This window comes from Musa acuminata, chromosome BXJ3-7 (genome assembly GCF_036884655.1).
Source record: "Musa acuminata AAA Group cultivar baxijiao chromosome BXJ3-7, Cavendish_Baxijiao_AAA, whole genome shotgun sequence".
In the NCBI taxonomy this organism is placed as follows: Eukaryota; Viridiplantae; Streptophyta; class Magnoliopsida; order Zingiberales; family Musaceae; genus Musa; species Musa acuminata.
Window position 1 is genome coordinate 26,503,558 of NC_088355.1, and position 18,987 is coordinate 26,522,544.

The 18,987-nt window shown below is 38.7% G+C and overlaps 1 protein-coding gene across 5 annotated transcripts in view; it reads right to left on the minus strand.

Moving 5' to 3' along the window:
• The window catches only part of LOC135643099 (uncharacterized), a 47,709-nt gene that overhangs the window by 17,300 nt on the left and 11,422 nt on the right, over window positions 1-18,987 (minus strand). For all 5 annotated transcript variants that reach the window (XR_010498142.1, XM_065159680.1, XM_065159679.1 and 2 more), the window contains one exon: window positions 2,358-4,116. Coding sequence is in view for 4 of the 5 variants with exons in the window: in XM_065159680.1 (XP_065015752.1) it covers window positions 2,358-4,116 (1,759 nt within the window). In the remaining variant the exon portion in view is untranslated. The remainder of the gene's footprint in view (window positions 1-2,357; window positions 4,117-18,987) is intronic.

The following is an 18,987-nucleotide window of genomic DNA, read 5'->3' on the forward strand; positions in this document are numbered from 1 at the left end:
ACGGGTCTCTCGATGACCACTGCAAACATCACTTATTTTCTTCAAAATAATAAGGCATGAAACATCTACCATCCACTGTCCTAACACTTTTTCTTATGACAACCCTATTGAGCCTGAGATTTATTCACATCTATCATTTTCTTTTAAATATCAAACACATATAAAGAGTTACTTCTATAAAGATGGACTCATGGACATACAAAAACCAGCAATAAATCAAATCATAGTTGAGCTGCCTGAGAAGTAGTAAAGATCTGCATATCCCTAATGATTTCCTGTGCTTTGTATAAAGTCAACATCAGTAGCAAGATTCTACTACTGTACAACAAAACTTTAATATCAGACCATGAATAATTATGTGACTGTCTCAACTTTCTACATAACTAAGTACATTTCTGCTTCTCTCAAGTCAACATAATTTAAAGGATAAAAGCTACTAAGGAAAAAAAATTTATAATAAAAGTTAAGAAACTCATCAACTCCAAATTCCTAACTGTATTTATAATCAGGACTATAAACATGGTGATCATTTTATAGTAGGAAGACAATCCTCAAAACAAAAGATAAAAAGATCAAATTGTAAATGTCTAATCAAATTAACAAATATAGCATAAACCTATTGCATGAAGTCCTCATCCACAATGCCACATTTAGAGATCTAAAAAATAAATGTAATATAAATAGAATCATTCTCGTGCAGTAAAAAAAGTAAAACTTTATACTTTGTGTTTTAACAGCTAGCTCAATAATAAATTGACACACCAAAATTCACTGAGTGCAGATGATTTTTACACATTCTTTTTCGAGAAATAAAAAAACTTGAGCAAGAACATGATATTTTATATCTCAAGGAAATCAGCTTAAAAAAAGCATATTCATAAGTTTTTATGGTTTGATGATCTTACTATAGCACTTTAAACCTGCAATTATTCTTTACCTTCTCAAAAGTGCATAAAGTGTATTTTCTGAAACTAGACACTTATGGCTCAAAAAGCCAAATGAACTTCAGAGATAGATGATCTATGAATTAGTGCGAACAAAAGCAACTCCCACAACATACACATATTCACAGACAAGGAAACGGAACCAATTTTGAGCTCTCCCTTTCAGTTCCTATTGATCGTTATAAGCAGAGTGATGTCTCATACCAGATGACTGGTCTGACACAATGTTCAACAAAAACATCTAATTAAGCTATAAACAAGCACATAAAATCAAGTCTGAACCAGAATAACTAATAGCCTTCAGTTACCAATACCAGAAATCATCAAGAAGCAATCAGTATCAACTAAGCATGTCAGGCTGACAGAAAAAAACAATAGACAACCAGCATCAAGGATTTATTGCAAATGCTTAAATGTATGCTAAAACAATCTGAAGCGATGACAATAAAATAAACATGTAGCAAAACGAATGATCAGGTATATCATAAAGACATATGACGATAGATTATAGTTCTAACCATTGCCATAACATCAAATTTTATACAAGCAAGATGAGTCAATTTCAGAAAACAAAACTAGAATTAAAGTTGGCCATAAATCAGCTAAGAAGTAATTTTCAATTATTAATACAAACTCACGACAGGAAATCAAGAAACTTGTTATCAGAATGGAAAAGCCGTAACAAGTGGCAACATCTAATGCAAAATTCTAATGTTGGTTTTAAATTTCATGGTTTATGCCTCTGGTCCATATCAACGGATGATGTACTAGCAATATCAAACATATAGTGCTAACATTTCTTTTTAGTTTGTTGTATTGGTGTACCAAGATGCACCATAGGTACCAATCTGATAGATTTCGAATTCAGGCACCAACACTGGTATTTTTAAACCTTGATTATGACATTTTAAAGAAAGAATAATAATTCTACTTGACGGACCAAGTGATCTCTAATTCCCTCTGAACTTGCTAAATTTTTTTTTCCAAAAGAAAGACATAACTCCCTAATCAAATAACACCTCATATGCATCAAGTGAATGCCTAGATGACTAAAATAACTTCTAAAAAAAGCAAAAAGAAATTTCATTGGTCATCACCCATCATATTAAAAGATTAATAGCTTCAAGGTTAAGGCTGCAATCACAGTTGTCATAGCTCAAAAGCTGGTTCAGACTTGCATCCTGAAAATTTTCAGGCTTGAAATGTGGAGAGCTTTAAGAACATATTCATGGTTTGTAAACGAAACATGTGGAGAAAAATACTGGCTCATCTAATTACAAGTTATTGCATTCTTCTCCAGGTAAATAAAAGACATGTAAAAGAGAAGCTGCCCAATGGTATAATGGCAGATATATTCAAAATGATACAAGTACACTGATACAAAGAATAAGGCTTGGCTTCCCCAAGTTTTACCTTTCTTTTCAAACCATTCAAATGCAAATTAACAGCCTCCTGGTGCTCTAAGGTTCCCAGCTCATGTCTTCTCTTATCAAAATTGTCCAAAACAAATCTATTATATTCCTTTGACAGAGGTGCAGCAGATTCTTCGGCAAATATTTTCTTTCTATCATTAACCAATACATCATCATCACTGTAACTAATTGCATACTGGTTAACATGACTTTTCTCATTTCTTGAATTCTTTGCACATTTAAAGGATCCTTCATTAGTAGACAAGCCAACTTGTTCTCGATGCTCAAGCCAGATTTCATCATTAGAACAAAGTTGTCGCGTAGTCAATGGACTGAACTCGAACTCCACATTCTCATCAGAATATAAACCCCTTTCATCCATTCTATATTCATTAGAGAAAAGTTTGATATCATTTTTATATGATGAATGGCCATGATAGTTGCCATTTGGAAAATGATTTCCATATCCCTTATTTCTACTATGTCTATCTCTGACAACAAGAGATTGTTTCTGGTCAACATATTCTCTTGGTGAAATGGCACCATGCAGATCTCTTTGATGCGGTATTGCATCATGTTCAATATACCAATTTGATATGTCCATCTCGCTACAGGAGCTTGTGTCATTGTATCTTCTTTTTGAGTTTCTTATTTCTGTGGCAGGGAGTGGTACATGTCCATCAGATTTGTGATAGAGGCTTCCCCCTTCCCTAATAAAGTTAGCTACAGGTCTTCTTTGCACTACATGCAAATTCTGTTCTCTATATCTGTGCTGAATTGTGTTTACATCACATCCATCTTTGATCCTAAAATGATCCTGAACCACTTTTCTCTTCTGATGCCATAAAAATGCGTCCTTTTCCAAGAAAATTGTATTATATTTTAAAATGGATTCATTAGAATCCTCACAAGCATCACTTACTATCTCTCTCTCATCATGATACCATCTATGAAAGTGGTCTTCAAAAGCTGTTCCATTCTCCTCTGATGCAACACTTTTTGGACGAGAACAATCTCCCACCACCAAGTGTCTCTTGTGATTGGTATCATGATTTCCCTTCCTCTGAGATGCTCTGGTAGAAGATTTTACACTCAAATGCTTTTCAGCATATATTCTGCTCTTATAATTTCTTGATTTTCTTCTTTCATAATCAAAAGACGAATATCCCCCAACAACTAGATCAGAATCATGTTTCCCTTCCCCTGTCCTACTGCCCACTCCAAAAGTATCAATGCCATTCTGGCTTGTCCTATAAGACAGGACAGAAGCTTCTTCACAAGACGCAGAAGCAACCATGCAGTCAAGTCTACTTCCAATATGATCTCTGCAATAATTTGGAGAGAGGTTAAGACAATCACTGTTACACTTCCAATCTTTTTCCTTTGACTTTATAATGTTGCTTCTGGAACCATTTGAATAATAACAAGAAGATTTGCTTGATTCTCGTGATCTGGTGACTGCATTCATAGGAAATTTTTTCACGAAACTATGCATCTTCTTTGAACAATCCAAGTCCGTGGATGCTTTATAATGGCTGTCAGAGTCTGAAGAACCTGAATTGTTATTAGCTTGAATAGCAGAATGAGATGCAGCTTTATGTTTAGAGTCATTTGCACTCGAAGGATCCTCTGTGTCATCAATCTTGTGGCGTAGTTTGGTCACAACTGCCTCAGTAGTTGCCTTGGAATTTGTTTCCGGTGTCTTGGGAGAGGACAAAGTAGCAGGACCTACTAGGCCATCTAGGTTTAGGCACAACATACTGCATGCAAGGAAAAGAGAATATAGTAACCTTTTATGACATTGAAAAATGCAAGTTAACAGTTTTGATTACCTTCACTTTTTAAGTTTTAAACAACTCTGACAGTAAACAAATCAGGAACTAGTAGAACCAGGAAAATAAACTGTTACTAAAAGATAATCTGCCATGGATAAGACTCTGAATGCATGAAATGACAATTTTAAGTAATAAGCCTCGTGTGAAGTTGTGCACCATTTTTCTGTCACATACACCATGGCATTCAAATAAGATAAGTATGAATTTTTTCAACTTAAAAACCTACAATTAAAGATAGATCTTAAAAAAGTAAAGATAGGGTATTTGGAAATTCTTGGGATCCCTTCTAAGGACAAGAAGCTTCGGGCAGAGGATGCTAGGTGGATTATGATTTGTTGTACACTTCAAAAACCACACACGTTATAAATGGTTCTCGAAAAGCATGGAAGAGGGTTGTACAACAAGGAGGATGCCTCATCGCATTCCTCCTTATATTGGTCACATATTCCTTGCACAAAATTTTACATGCAGCCAGAAATCTCTTTAAAGGAATAGAGATAACATATCTATAAGTTCACATAATAACCTAGAGTTCACAGACACATTTTATGCCCATGGCAGATAGAACCAAAAATATGCAAAAATTTATTGTTTTGAGCAAAGACTGTTATACCATGCTGATCGGTGGTATCAGTACATGGGCAGACAGGTACATACCAGTCAATATCGGCATACCATATGTCAATATCATGGTACGTACCGGTTTTCAAAACAAGACTGCAAAATTATTGGAAATTCACAAAAATACTTTTATGTTTCTTATACAAAGTTAATGGTAATTTTATTATATTTAATTAAGAATATAGTGTATATGAGGTATAAATGAATGCATAACTCTGTGATTAACCCTAAACACCCAAATTTGGGCCTAAATGTAAGACAATAGGCCATATTGGGAGTAACACAAGAGAATAATCTTAACCATGTTTAATCTTTGTAAATATACATTAATACGCCTCTAATTATATGAAATAATGAATAAAACATAGAAAGAAGCTAGCTACCTTCAAATTGGAGAGAAATTTCACTAGATCCTAAATCAATAGTTCAATTAGCACTAGTCGCTGATTAGGAACCTTAATCACAAGCAAAAGTGTGAGAAAGAGTGAGAAAGAGAGTAAGAATAAGAGAGTGAATGAGAGTGAGTGAAAGCGGGGGAAGGAAGGGATTTAAAGCACCAATGGTCAAATTGACCACCAGGGTCAAACTTGACCAAATTTGTGTTGGTATTGATCAAATTTCAACCAGTATCAACCCATATTGGCCAATACAGCATGAGTTTCAACTGTATCAACTGATATATCACCCATACTGGTCAATACCTAACCCTTTTCTGTGTACTGCCCAAAACAGGCTGGTCTGTGTACCGATTAATATACTGGTCAGTTGGCGGACCAATACATACTACCTATTTTGTACTGTTTCGAGCGATACGTCAAACATTGGTTTTGAATACATTTCGAGTCTATTAATAAAATCCAAAAAGTCAATTATTTCTGACATTCAAGGGATAAAACAAGATGCAACTCTTGGTTAGCTACTTAATTGTATCTTAAGCTTGCTACCCTTTGAATACAAGAATACTCCACCCTCCTCAAATCAACCTAAGAAGAATGGTCTAGAAACAAGAAATTAGATTCTTGGAGAGGTTCCCTTCTTATGATAAAAAAGAGTGATTGTAAATTCCCTACCCTCTAAATGAGATGTTCCAAGCAACCAAAGCAAGTAATATTAGAACTTGAAAGGATTAAAAGGCATTTTCATATCAAGGGAAGAAAAGAGGTAGATGGTGGACTTAAACCCATGGCTTAGAGCAAAAGCTGTAAGCCTAGGCGAAAAGGATTCTTAGTTAAACTTGCTAGTCATAGGTGTCCTGCAAGCCAATCACATGAGTGATAGCACGTGTGACATGACATGCAGTCTTTTTGCTTATTATGACATTTTCTCACTTTATATTGCTTGATGCATCAACATATTGTGATGTCCATAGATCTGTGCAATGAAAATCAGATCGTGATTAAATCACGATAATGAGACCAATTCACCTTTAAACATAGACCCTAAATAATCACAGTCATATGTTACTGGTGTGTTGTATACCCGTCCATATGATGGAGATGGCTGGTTTCACAGCTGCTCGTGTGGGGACACTAAGGCTATAGTGCAGGTGCTCATTGAAGAATGAGTTCACTGATTGATCCACTCACGGAATGCTGGATAGTTGATACCTCATTGTCAAATAGTGATTCCGTCGTCCCAATGGTGTTCTTGATACTTAGACTTGAGACACCAAGGATGTCCTATATGAGTACTCCACTCTTTGATACCGAACTTATAGGTTTGGAAGTTCCAGATCTAGCATAACCGATTATCGGGAGTAATAGTCAATCTTACAAAGGCTATTGAATGTCAATAGAGGATTATCCGCTCTCGATATCATGAGAGGAATATCTCATGTGTTCTTGCTTAGATAAATCCTTGGCTCATTCGAATTGAGGGAGAAAGAGTTCTCAGGAAAAATCCGATTAGAGCGAGACTCGAGGAGAAACCGTATGGGCCTAACAGCACCATGCTTGGCATATAGTCTCTAGGATATTAGATGGATGAGGGACTATAGATATACGGTAATTGAGTATAGATAAGTCCAAAGGATTAGATTTCCCCGTATCGCCTGGGGACTGCGGCGTAGTGGTCTAGTACGTCCGTAGTCAATGAGTCGAGTGAATTATTATGGAGATAATAATTCACTGAGTTAGAATGAATTCTAACAGATATGACTCACAGCCAACTAGATATTGAGCCTAGAGGGTCACACACATATGATAAGTGTTGCGACGAGTAGAGGTTCGGATATAAGATATCCGTCGGAGCCTCTATCTTATTGGATATCCATGAAGCTCTTGAATTATTGGATCTTATAGATGAGATCCAATAAAAGATTATTGGGTAGAGACCCACTAATCTATGAGGCTTCGGCAATTAGATAGAGATTCAATACCTAATAGGACAGGATCCATCAAGGTTAAGTTAACAAGGAGCCTCTATAAATAGGATAGAACCAAAGGGCAATAGGCTAGGCTTCTTGGTTGCCACCTCCTATTCTCCTCTCCCCTTCTTCTCAACCAACGAGTGTGGAGATTTGGGCAACAATTTGAGGAGAATCTTTGCAGCCCCTACCGTGTAGATCACCGCTAGAGAGGATGATGCTTGACCTCTTTCATTCTCTCCCACGAATCTGCAGGAATTCAAGGATATACGATCTCCCTAGGTAAAACAACTATCTCACACGTAGTTTTCAGTTTCATGAGTTTTTGCATACCAATCTTCGCACAACGATGAACACCTTTTGGGAAATTTAAGATTTTTATTTTTATGTTCTTTTGTTGTGCATGTGATGCCGCCCCTAGATTTCCCGACAATAATATCAGAACCAAGTTGTTCATGTGAAAAATTGCTTTTGAACTACGTGTGTTATGTTTTAAAAAGGCTTTTGATGTCAAAATTGTTGACGCAAAAGGCAAGAGAGGGCAACAACTATTGTTGCCCTCATAGGTTGGCTAATGGCTGCTTGTAGCCTTGTCCGACAACTTACGGGCCGCAGGCAAGCAGTCGGACAAGCGACACCTACGGGCGACCTGCCCGCAGCAGGGCTCGCCCGCAAAGGGGGCGCCGCAAGCAGGTGAGCCACCTACGCCCGTCGCTCGCGGGTAGAAACGCCCGAGGGGGCAACACCACCCGCGGGGCAAGGGCGGCCGCTGGTAGAGTGGCGACGACCGCAATGCAACAAAGCAGGTAAGGGGATTAGGGCTTTTTGGGAGAAAATAACAAATCCTTTTGGTCCAAATTACCTAAAGACCCTTCACAATTCAAAAAATTCCCTATATATCTTAAATTTCAGAAAAAATATTAGTTATTAAAAGGTTTAATTAACTATTATTATTTATCTAATAGTCCTATATATTGATATGTACATGTGATGTATGATGTGGACAGATGATCATGGACCGTGTGATGTATGTGTGTGATGTGATCATTATTATTATTATTATTATTATTAGTATTATTGAGGCCTACAAGTCTATTTTTCTTGTTTATTATCGGACCTGCGTGCTTGTGAATCAAGGTATACAGTTTCAAATGATATCGCCCAGTACGGGCAGTACGTACCGGTTTGATAGTAAACCGGTACGCGGACGGATGATCAGGTGCAACGAGAGCATGGAAGCGATAGCGAGACCCACGACACTAAGACGGACAATCGCGACGCATAAAGATGCGTCGAGATACCGACGGAACCGACGAGGACGAGATAGACGATCACAAGGCATGGAGATGCACCGATGCATATATAGATCGTGATGTGAGTGATTGGGCCTACTGGCTCGGGCCTGATCACATTAGGCTGTGGTCCATGATCATCTGGTGTGATTGCTCATGTGATGTGTAATTACTTATACACCTAGTAGATATGTATATATATTTGCAAGCGATGTAGATATATATTAAATATGTGTGACACGTTATAAGAGACCGAATCAAAATCTCCTCTCTCGATAATATTAAGTCGATAAACATGAGGGAATTAGATTGACTCACGTGGCCTTCCATCGTTATAGGTAAAAATCGATTCCCGACGTAGGTTGAGTTGGCCGAGTCCCTCGAGGCTCACCTATATTGTGATTCGATATCTTGCCTACGATATAGAGATGTCACCGATGACCTGAGGACATGGTATGCCTAGTCGAGTCCCTCGAGGGCATATCATCGAATCAGACTCATCTTATAACGATGGAGATGACTTAATCAAACATCATGGTTGGTTGAGTCCTTCGAGGCCATGGTGGTTCGGAGGTCGAACAGGACAAAAATCACAAGGCGTTGTGATGAGCAAGACTTGCCTACCTTTACGGGCTTAGCATGATTATTTGAGTCCCTCGAGGTTACGTTAAGACGCTGATTGGATCTTAATCCCCACTAGGGATATGACGGGAGTCTCCGATTCACAAACCGAAGGGAGTTGTGTGTTTCACGAGAAAATAATGGGAGTAGATTAAGATAAAAGTCCTTATCTTAATTGTTTATTTTTATAAAATCTATATGTTATCTCTACTGCATCTTTATTTTTATAAATATGTCACTTTCAAATCTCTTACGTGGCATACTTGATGTCAACCGCCTCACTGGTCCAAATTATACGGATTGACTCTACAACTTAAGAATTGTTCTCCCGACGTAGAAAATCGTGTACGTCCTTGATACAATGATTCCTACGCCCGAGGAAGGGGTAAGCGAGGATGAGATCGCTCGTTACGTGAAGTATATAGATGACTCCACTCTTGCTCAGTGTTACATGTTGGGCTCCATGACTCCTGAGTTACAAAGACAACATGAAAAAATGGATGTCAGATCCACTCTCTTGCATCTCCGCAAATTGTTTGAGGAACAGGGAAGGACTCAGCTATATGAGATATTCAAGAGTCTCTTCCGTGCTAGGGTGATTGAGAGGACACCGGTTCAGAACCATGTCCTAAAGATGATTCAATGGATAAAGAAACTCACAGGTCTAGGAATGATCCTATAGGATGACCTATGTGTGAACCTTGTGCTTCAGTCCCTACCAAATTCCTTTTCTCGATTCATAATGAATTTTAATATGAACAAGCTTGAGGTGACTCTCCCTAAACTCCTCAATATGTTGAGGGAGGTAGAGAACAATATCAAGAAGGAGAAGCCAGTTCTCTATGCTGGTAAGACCAGAAAGAAAAGGTAGGCAAAAAAGTCCCTTAAGCTTAAGAAGAGCAAAGGCAAGGGCAGACCGGGTAAAGCAAAGGTTACTAAGAAGGACCCCGTAAAGGACAAAGGCCAGTGCTTCCACTACGGCAAATACGAGCACTAGAAGAGGAACTGCAAAGAGTACTTTGCAGAAAAGATGAAACAAAAGCTTGTAAAAACTTTAGGTACATTTATGATCAAGTCTCCATTTGTCAAACTCTTATGATAACACATGGGTATTGGATACCGGTAGTGCTTGTCACATCAGCAATTCATTGTAGGTTCTGGCAAGACCTAGGAGATTGGTGAGAGGCGAGATGGATCTCAAGATGGGCAATGGAACAAAAGTTACTACAGTAGCCGTTGGCAAGGTCACCCTACATCTGCTTGGTGGAACTATTATTGCATTGGATGCATGCTATTTTGTTCCTTCTATTATCAAAAACATTATTTTCATTTCATGTTCGACAGTCGATGGATATAAATTAGTTTTTAAGAACAATAGTTGTTCAATATTATTAGATGATAAGATCATCATGAAAGGAACATTGTATAATGGTTTGTTAATGCTAGACATTGCTCCACATATCATAAATGTGAGTCTATGAGGAAACGAGATAACGTGAACAATGCATACTTGTAGCATTGTAGGCTCGGTCATATCAATGAGGGAAGAATTCAAAAGTTACTTAAGGATTGATACATATATCCATTCGACTATGAGTCATATACAACTTATAAGCCTTGCCTTCACAAAAAACTAACTAACTCTCCATTTAGTGGAACTAGAGAGAGAGTCACTGAGTTGTTGGAACTCATACAGAATGATGTATATGGTCCCATGTCAACTCATGTCATAGGTGGTTACTCCTACTTCATTACTTTTACTGACGATTTCTAAAGGTGTGGACATGTGTACTTGATGAAGTACAAGTCCGAGGCCTTCGAAAAATTTAGGGAGTATAAGAATGAAGTGGAGAACTAGACTAGAAAAAGTATCAAGACTCTGTGATTAGATCGAGAAGGTGAGTACTTAAGTACAGAGTTCACCCAGTTTCTCAAGGACCATGAGATTTTGTCCCAATGGACACCTCCTTATACACATTAGCTCAATGGTGTATCCGAGAAGAGGAATCACATATTGTTAGACATGGTGCAATCCATGATGAGTTTCGCCGACCTACCCATCTCATTCAGGAGATACACCCTACGGACCGCAGCTTACCTTTTGAACAGAATTCCAATTAAGTCGATAGTTTTTACTTTATATGAGATATGAAAAAGGAAAAAACTCGATCTTAAGGTTATTAAGATTTGGGGCTGCCTTGCTCACGTTAAAAGACACAACCCCGACAAGTTGGAATCCAAGATGGAGCGGTGCAAGTTCGTGGGATACCCCAAAGAAACTTGTGGGTATTATTTCTATCACCTCGAGGACCAAAAGGTCTTTACAGTCAAGAGAGCAATGTTCCTTGAGAAAGAACACATTCTTAGTGGAGATAATGAGAGTGTGATAGAGTTGAGTAAGGTTGGAGAACCTAGCTCAAACATCATTCCACAACCAGAGTTTGTTCAGTTACCTAGCACACAAGTTCCAACTTTACGTAGATTCGGTAGAGTACCCTATCCTCCTGAGAGATATGTGGAATATATCATAAGAGAGGATGTTGAGGATATTGATCCTCAGACCTACGAGAAGGTTATTACGAGTATAGACTCTAAGAAGTGGCAAGAAGCCATGAATTCTAAGATGGATTCCATGTACTCCAACAAGATTTGGAACCTAGTTAATACACCCGAGGGTATTGTACCCATTGGAAGATTTGGAACCTAGTTGATACACCCGAGGGTATTGTACCCATTGGTTGTAAGTGGATCTTCAAGAAGAAGATCGAAGTTCATGGAAAGGTAGAGACCTATAAAGCAAGACTAATGGCTAAGCAGTGATTGCAAAAGACGCTCGGGCGAGGCGAGGCGAGGCCCGAGCGCCTCGCTAAAGTCCCAGGCGGCGCGCTTCAAACAGGCGCCGCCTGGGCGCTCGCCCGAGCCCAGGCGCTGGGCGCTTCGGGCGAGCGCTTGGGTAAACCAAGGCGACCGAACCAGAATTTTAGGTCTGGTTCGGTCCTGGTTCGGTTGTTATTTGGTTCAATCGAACCAACTAAACCGATATAACCCCAACCCTAACCCTAATCCTAACCCAACACTAACCTGCTGCCGCTCTCGATCCCGATCCCGATCGCGATCTCATCGCTCGCTGCTCGCGCCTCCCGCGAGCCCTCCCGCGAGCCTTCCCGCTGCTCGCGCCTCCCTCGAGGCCTCCCGCTGCTCGCGCCTTCCGCTCCCTTTCCCTTTCCCGTTGCCGCTGCCGCCGCTCGCCGCTGCTGCCGTCGCTCGCCGCCGCTGCTGCCGTCGCTCGCCGCTGCTACCGCCGCTCGCCGCTCCTACCGCCGCTCACCGCCGCTGCCGCTGCCGCCGCCGCTCGCCGCTCGCTGCTGCTTCCTCGTTTCTCCATCAGGCTCAGTATACTCTTAATATTAAGTTTATTTGAATTTTGAAATAATTAATTTTCTGTTAATAGATTAATAATATATTATTTTGATTTTAATGTTATTAATTTTTATTTATTTGAAATTATTGTTAGGTTTCAACATAAATGACAAGTGCAGAAAGCAACTCAATAGAGTCTCCAATGGTATCAAAAAAAGATCCTACATGGAAGTATAATTATTTGAAGAATCCGAAAGATCCTAATGCAGTGACTTGCATATTCTGCGATAAGACTACTAGAGGTGGTATTTTTCGTGCAAAACAACATCTAGTAGGAAATTTCAAGAATGCAGCAGCTTGCAAAAAATGTCCACCTGAGGTAAAAGAAGAGTTGATGAATTATATGAATGAAAAGAAGACACAAAAGAATGAATCTTATGGGAATTTACTAGAAGACAATGTTGAACATATCAGAGATGAAGAAGAAGATTATTCTACGAGTATTAACCCAAGTGAAAAAAGAGTATACGACAAAAAGGGAAAAGAAGTTATGAGTACTAAGATAGGTAGAAAAGGACCGATGGATCCATATATGCTTCAAGGATCCCAAAAACAACAAGGGCAAGCAGGAGGCTCAAAATTGAGACAAACAAATATAAGTGATGCTTGTGATAAAGAAATAAGAGGAAGAACAATTCAGCACATTGCTCGCTTCTTCTATCAGGCTGGTCTTTCCCTTAGTACAACTCGTTTAGACAGTTTTAATCATATGATTGAAGCTATTGAAAGATATGGTGCAGGATTAAAACCTCCAAGTTATTATGAGATGCGAGTTTCATTGCTACAAAAAGAGTTGAATTATACAAATGACTTACTAAAGGGTCATAAAAAATCATGGGCAACATATGGTTACTCTATTATGTCAGATGTTTGGACTGACAGGAGGCGCAGGAGTATAATTAATTTTATGGTTAATTGTTCTTTAGGGACTATATTTGTGAAGTCAATAGATGCTTCATCTTTTGTAAAATCTGGAGACAAGATATATGATTTACTTGACAACTTCGTGGAAGAAATTAGAGAACAAAATATCGTTCAAATCATAACCGACAATGGAAGCAACTATGTTTTAGCTGGTAATATTCATCTTTTGATTTTGTTAATTATTTTATCTTCAATTAAGTGTGTTAAACTCTGAAGTCTTATCATTTTTGTTATCCTTTGTCTCAGGTAAATTGCTTGAATAAAAAAGACAACACTTATATTGGACTCCATGTGCAGCACATTGTATTGATTTAATGTTGGAAGATATTGGAAAGATCTTAGAAATCAAGAAAACCTTATAAAAGGCAATTTTTGTTGTTGGATTTCTTTATAATCACATTGGGGCTTTGAATATGATGAGAGAAGTTACAGGGAATAAAGAATTAGTGAGACATGGTGTTACCCGATTTGCTACTTCATTCTTGACATTACAGAGCATGCATTGTCAAAAACATACTCTGAGAAATATGTTTACCTCTGAGAAATGGGTGACAAGCAAATGGGCAAAAGAAGCAAAAGGCAAGAGGGCTGCTGATATCATCTTAATGCCATCCTTTTGGAATCATGTAGTTTATATATTAAAGGTAATGGGCCCTCTTATTCGAGTCCTTCGGTTGGTGGATAATGAAAATAAGCCTGTAATGGGATATATTTATGAAACTATAGATAGAGCAAAGGAGACGATTAAAAGATCTTTTAATGAAAATGAAAAAAAATATGAGAAAATTTTTACAATCATTGACGAAAGATGGAATTGTCAACTTCATTGTCCCTTACATGCAGCAGGATATTATTTGAACCCTGAATTCTTTTATAAGATTAAATCTGTTGGATTTGATTCAGAAGTTTTGGGTGGGTTATATCAGTGTGTTGCAAGATTAGTTCTCAGCATTGAGGTTCAAGATAAGATTATTCATGAATTATCTTTATATAAAAATGCTGAAGGTCTTTTTGGAATTACAATTGTCGTTCGATCCAGGATAACTACCTCTCTAGGTATTAATAATTTGATATAATTAATTTCATATATATTATGTTACTATGTTATTGCTAATAATAACATAAATTTTGCAACTGAAAGGTGGAGTCTATTTGGAAATTCCACCCCGAACTTACAGAAATTTGCTGTCAAAGTACTTAGTTTGACATGTAGTGCTTCGGGTTGTGAGCGAAACTGGAGTGTCTTTGAGCATGTAAGTATTACTAAATATTTTTATTTTAATTTATTTATTTATTTAGATATATGTATTAATATATTTTTAAATTATATGACATGATAGATTCACTCGAAGAGAAGAAATCGGTTAGAACATCAACGATTGCACGATCTTGTTTACATAAAGTATAATCAAGCTTTGAAGACTCGTCATGATTTGAAAAATAGATTTGATTCAATCTCATTGCAAGATATTGATGATTCAAATGAGTGGTTAGTAGGAGAAATGGATGCTAACTTGCAAGATGCTGAAGACGAGCTTGTATTTGAAGATGATAGATTGACGTGGGGAGATGTGGCAAGAGCTTCAGGTGCTGGAGAATTACAAACATATACAAGACAAATGTCAAAGAGAAAAATGAGTGCAAAAGCATCAAGCTCGGCTCCTGCTATTATTGAAGACATAGAGAATGAAACATATCTTGATGAAGAGGAAGGAATCGAAGAACAAGAGGAAGAAGACGAATTCAATAAAGATGATTTGTGTGAAAATGACGATAATATTAATTATGATGAATGACTTTGATGTAAAATTTTAATGTTTTGAATTTTGAAACTTTTTGTTAATGTGACATTGTGATTTTGTATCTTAGATTTTCTTAATTTAATAACATATTTTTATTTAAAATTTTAAATAATTATATTTATTAATTATATTATATATTTTTATATTTTAGCGCCTCGCTTCGCTCGAGCGAGCGCCAAGCGCCTCGGGCGTTTTTGGACCTTGGCGCCTTTTGGCGCCTAGCGCTTTTTAAATCACTGTGGCTAAGGGGTATCGTTAAAGGCAATGTGTTGACTATGACGAAACCTTCTTACCCGTAGTCATGCTAAAATCTATCCAAATTCTATTGGCTATTACAGTGCACTATAATTATAAGATCTGACAGATGGACGTGAAAATTGCATTCCTCAACGGCAACCTTGATGAGATGTATATGATACAGCCTAAGGGATTCGTGTCCAAGCATAGTCTAGATAAGGTGTGTACGTTACTTAGGTCCATCTATAGACTGAAGCAAGTTTCCCGAAGTTGGAACATAAGATTTGATGAGACGATCAGATCTTATGACTTCGTTAAGAACGAAAATTAGCCTTGTATCTACAAGAAAGTAAGTGGGAGCACTATCACCTTCTTGGTGTTATATGTGGATGACATCCTAATCATTGTGAATGATATAGGAATGCTCTCCACAGTAAAGGTTTGACTATCTAGACACTTCTCCATGAAGGACTTAGGGGAAGCATCCTACATATTGGGGATTCGGATCTATAGATATAAATCCAAGAGGATGCTTGGCTTGTCCCAGTCTAGGTACATAGACACCATTGTCAAAAGGTTTGACATGGAAAATTCCAAGAGAGGTCTCATACCGATGAGACAAGGGATATCGCTTTCTAGGAGTATGTTCCCAAAGACTCCTGAAGAAAGGACAGACATAGATAGGATACCCTATGCCTCAGCGATGGGTCTATTATGTATGTTATGCTATGTACTAGGCCTGATATAACGGATGCTCTGAGTGTCACTAGCAGGTATCAGGCGAATCCAGGCTTGGAGCACTGGAAAGTAGTAAGGTGTATCCTTAAGTACTTGATAAGGACTAAGGATCTTTTACTGGAATATGGATGTAGTAGCCTTAGGGTTAGGGCTATACGAACTCAAGCTTCCAGTCCGATATCGATGATAGCAAGTCTAATTCAGATTATGTGTTCACCCTGAATGGAACAATATGCTGGAAGAGTTCCCAGCAAGATACTACTGCTAACTCGACCACAGAGGTAGAGTACATTGCTGTGGCAAAGGCGACGAAGGAGGGAGTCTTGATGAAGAAGTTCATCACAGATCTGGGAGTCGTGCCGGGCAGCAAGGAGCTGATTCCCTTATATTGCGACAACAACAGAGTGATTGCTCAAGCAAAGGAACCCAAGTCTCATCAGAAGTTAAAGCACGTTCTGAGGAGGTTCCACCTTATCAAAGAGATAGTTGCCCGAGGAGATGTGGCAGTGGAAAGAGTTCTATCCGAAGATAACATTGCAGATCCACTAACAAAGTCGTTGTCTCAGATTGTGTTTGAGGGTCACAAGGGTCTGATATGGATCAGATACATAGGTGATTGGATTTAGGTCAAGTGAGAGATTGCTAGTCATAGGTGTCTTACAAGCCAATCACGTGAGTGATGGCACGTGTGACGTGACACACAGTCTTTTTGCTTATTATGGCATTTTCTCACTTTATATTGCTTGATGCATAAATATATTATGATGTTCATAGATTTGTGCAATGAAAATCGGATCATGATTAGATCACGATAATGAGACTGATTCACCTTTAAACACAAACCCTAAATAATCCTAGTTATAGGTTACTCGAGAAAGACATTGAGATAACCAAACAGACTAATGTACTGTATACTCGTCCATATGATGGAGGTGGCTTGTCTCATAGCTGCTCGTGTGGCGACACTAGGTTTATAATGCAAGTGTTCATTGGAGAATGAGTTCAATCACGGAATACTAGATGGTTGATGATACCTTATTGTCAGACAATGATTCCATCGTCCCAATGGTGTACCTGGTCCTTAGACTTGAAACACCAAGGATGTCTTGTATGAGTACTCCACTCTTTGATACCAAACTTATAGGTTTGGGAGTTTCAAATCTAGCATAGCCGATTATCGGGAGTAACAATCAATCTTACAAAGGCTATTGAGTGTCAATAGAGGATCATCCGCTCTCGGTATCATGAGAGGAATATCTCATGTGTTCTTGCTCAGATAAATCCTTGGCCAAAGTCATTCGGATTGAGAGAAAAAAAAATCTCCGGGAGAATCCGATTAGAACGAGACTCGATAAGAAACCATATAGCCTTGACAACACCATGTCCGGCATACGGTCTCTAGGATATTAGATGGATGGCACGATAACTGAGGACAGATAGGTCCAAAAGATTGGAATCCCCTGTATCGTTTGGGGATTACGACGTAGTGGCCTAGTACGTCCGAAATCAATAAGTCGAGTGAATTATTATGGAGATAATAATTCACTAAGCCAAAATGAGTTCTGACATTTATAACTTACGGCCAACTCGATATTGGGCCTAGAGAATCACGTACATATGGTAAGTGTTGCGACGAGTAAAGATTCGAATCAGTGATTTAAAAAGCGCTAGGCGCCAAAAGGCCCGAGGCGCTAGGCGCTCGCCAAAAGGTCCAAAAACGCCCGAGGCGCTAGGCGCTCGCCTAGGCGCTCGCCCGAGCGAAGCAAGGCGCTAAAATATAAAAATATATAATATAATTAATAAATATAATTATTTAAAATTTTAAATAAAAATATGCTATTAAATTAAAAAAATCTAAGATACAAAATCACAAAATTAATAACATTAAAATCAAAATAATATATTATTAATCTATTAATGAAAATTAATCATTTCAAAATTTAAATAAACTTAATATTAAGATTTAAGAGTATACTGAGCAGTCTGAGCTTGATGGAGAAAGGAAGCAGCGTCGGTAGCGGCGAGCTGTAACGGACAAACTTCTAAACAAGATGTTGGATGTAATGCTTATGTCTGTCCGTTGTCTTTTGGCATGTTCATGCCTTGTATAGCAGGTAGAGGGGCGGCCGAAGGCTTATAAGTCCCATTTTAGTTGGGTTGGTGGCCTCTTTAGGCTTGTAAATAAAGGTTGTGTCATGTGGACACGTTCGAGAGCTTTTCGGTCTGTAATGGACCATTTTACCCTTTGTTGTGCAACTATTCAGAGCTTGTAAAGTCTGTTTGTAATTTGTATTGTCTATGAAGTGTTTTTCGGACATGTTTGCTTGTGGATCCCGATTGAGGCGTTCTCTTTAACCCGTTCTCTCTTTTGTTGGTCCTAAGGGACAATGGGAGGCTTCGGGGAGGCTGACCTTTGCGGACGGACGCGCGAGGGTGCCGCACGCCTTAGGCAAAACCAGCTAAGGTCGTGACAATATGGTATCAGAGCGGGACAAGCACTCATAGAAACACTTGACATGCAAACGTGGGGGACCTAGCGGGGCTGCGTTGAGGGCAGTCAGCACACGCGCGACCGTTTGAGGGAAAACGGGTATGGAGATGTAGGGAAAAGAGTCGCTCAGAGGAGCGGGCATCTAACATTGGCATTCAGTGGAATGGCCAACCCTTCGCGCAAGAGGCACCACGAGAACAGGCAAGCTTGGAAGAATTTGGAGCGCACAAAGGTTGGGATGGCTGAGTTTGAGCTACGGCTCAACGTTGACAACTATACTTGATG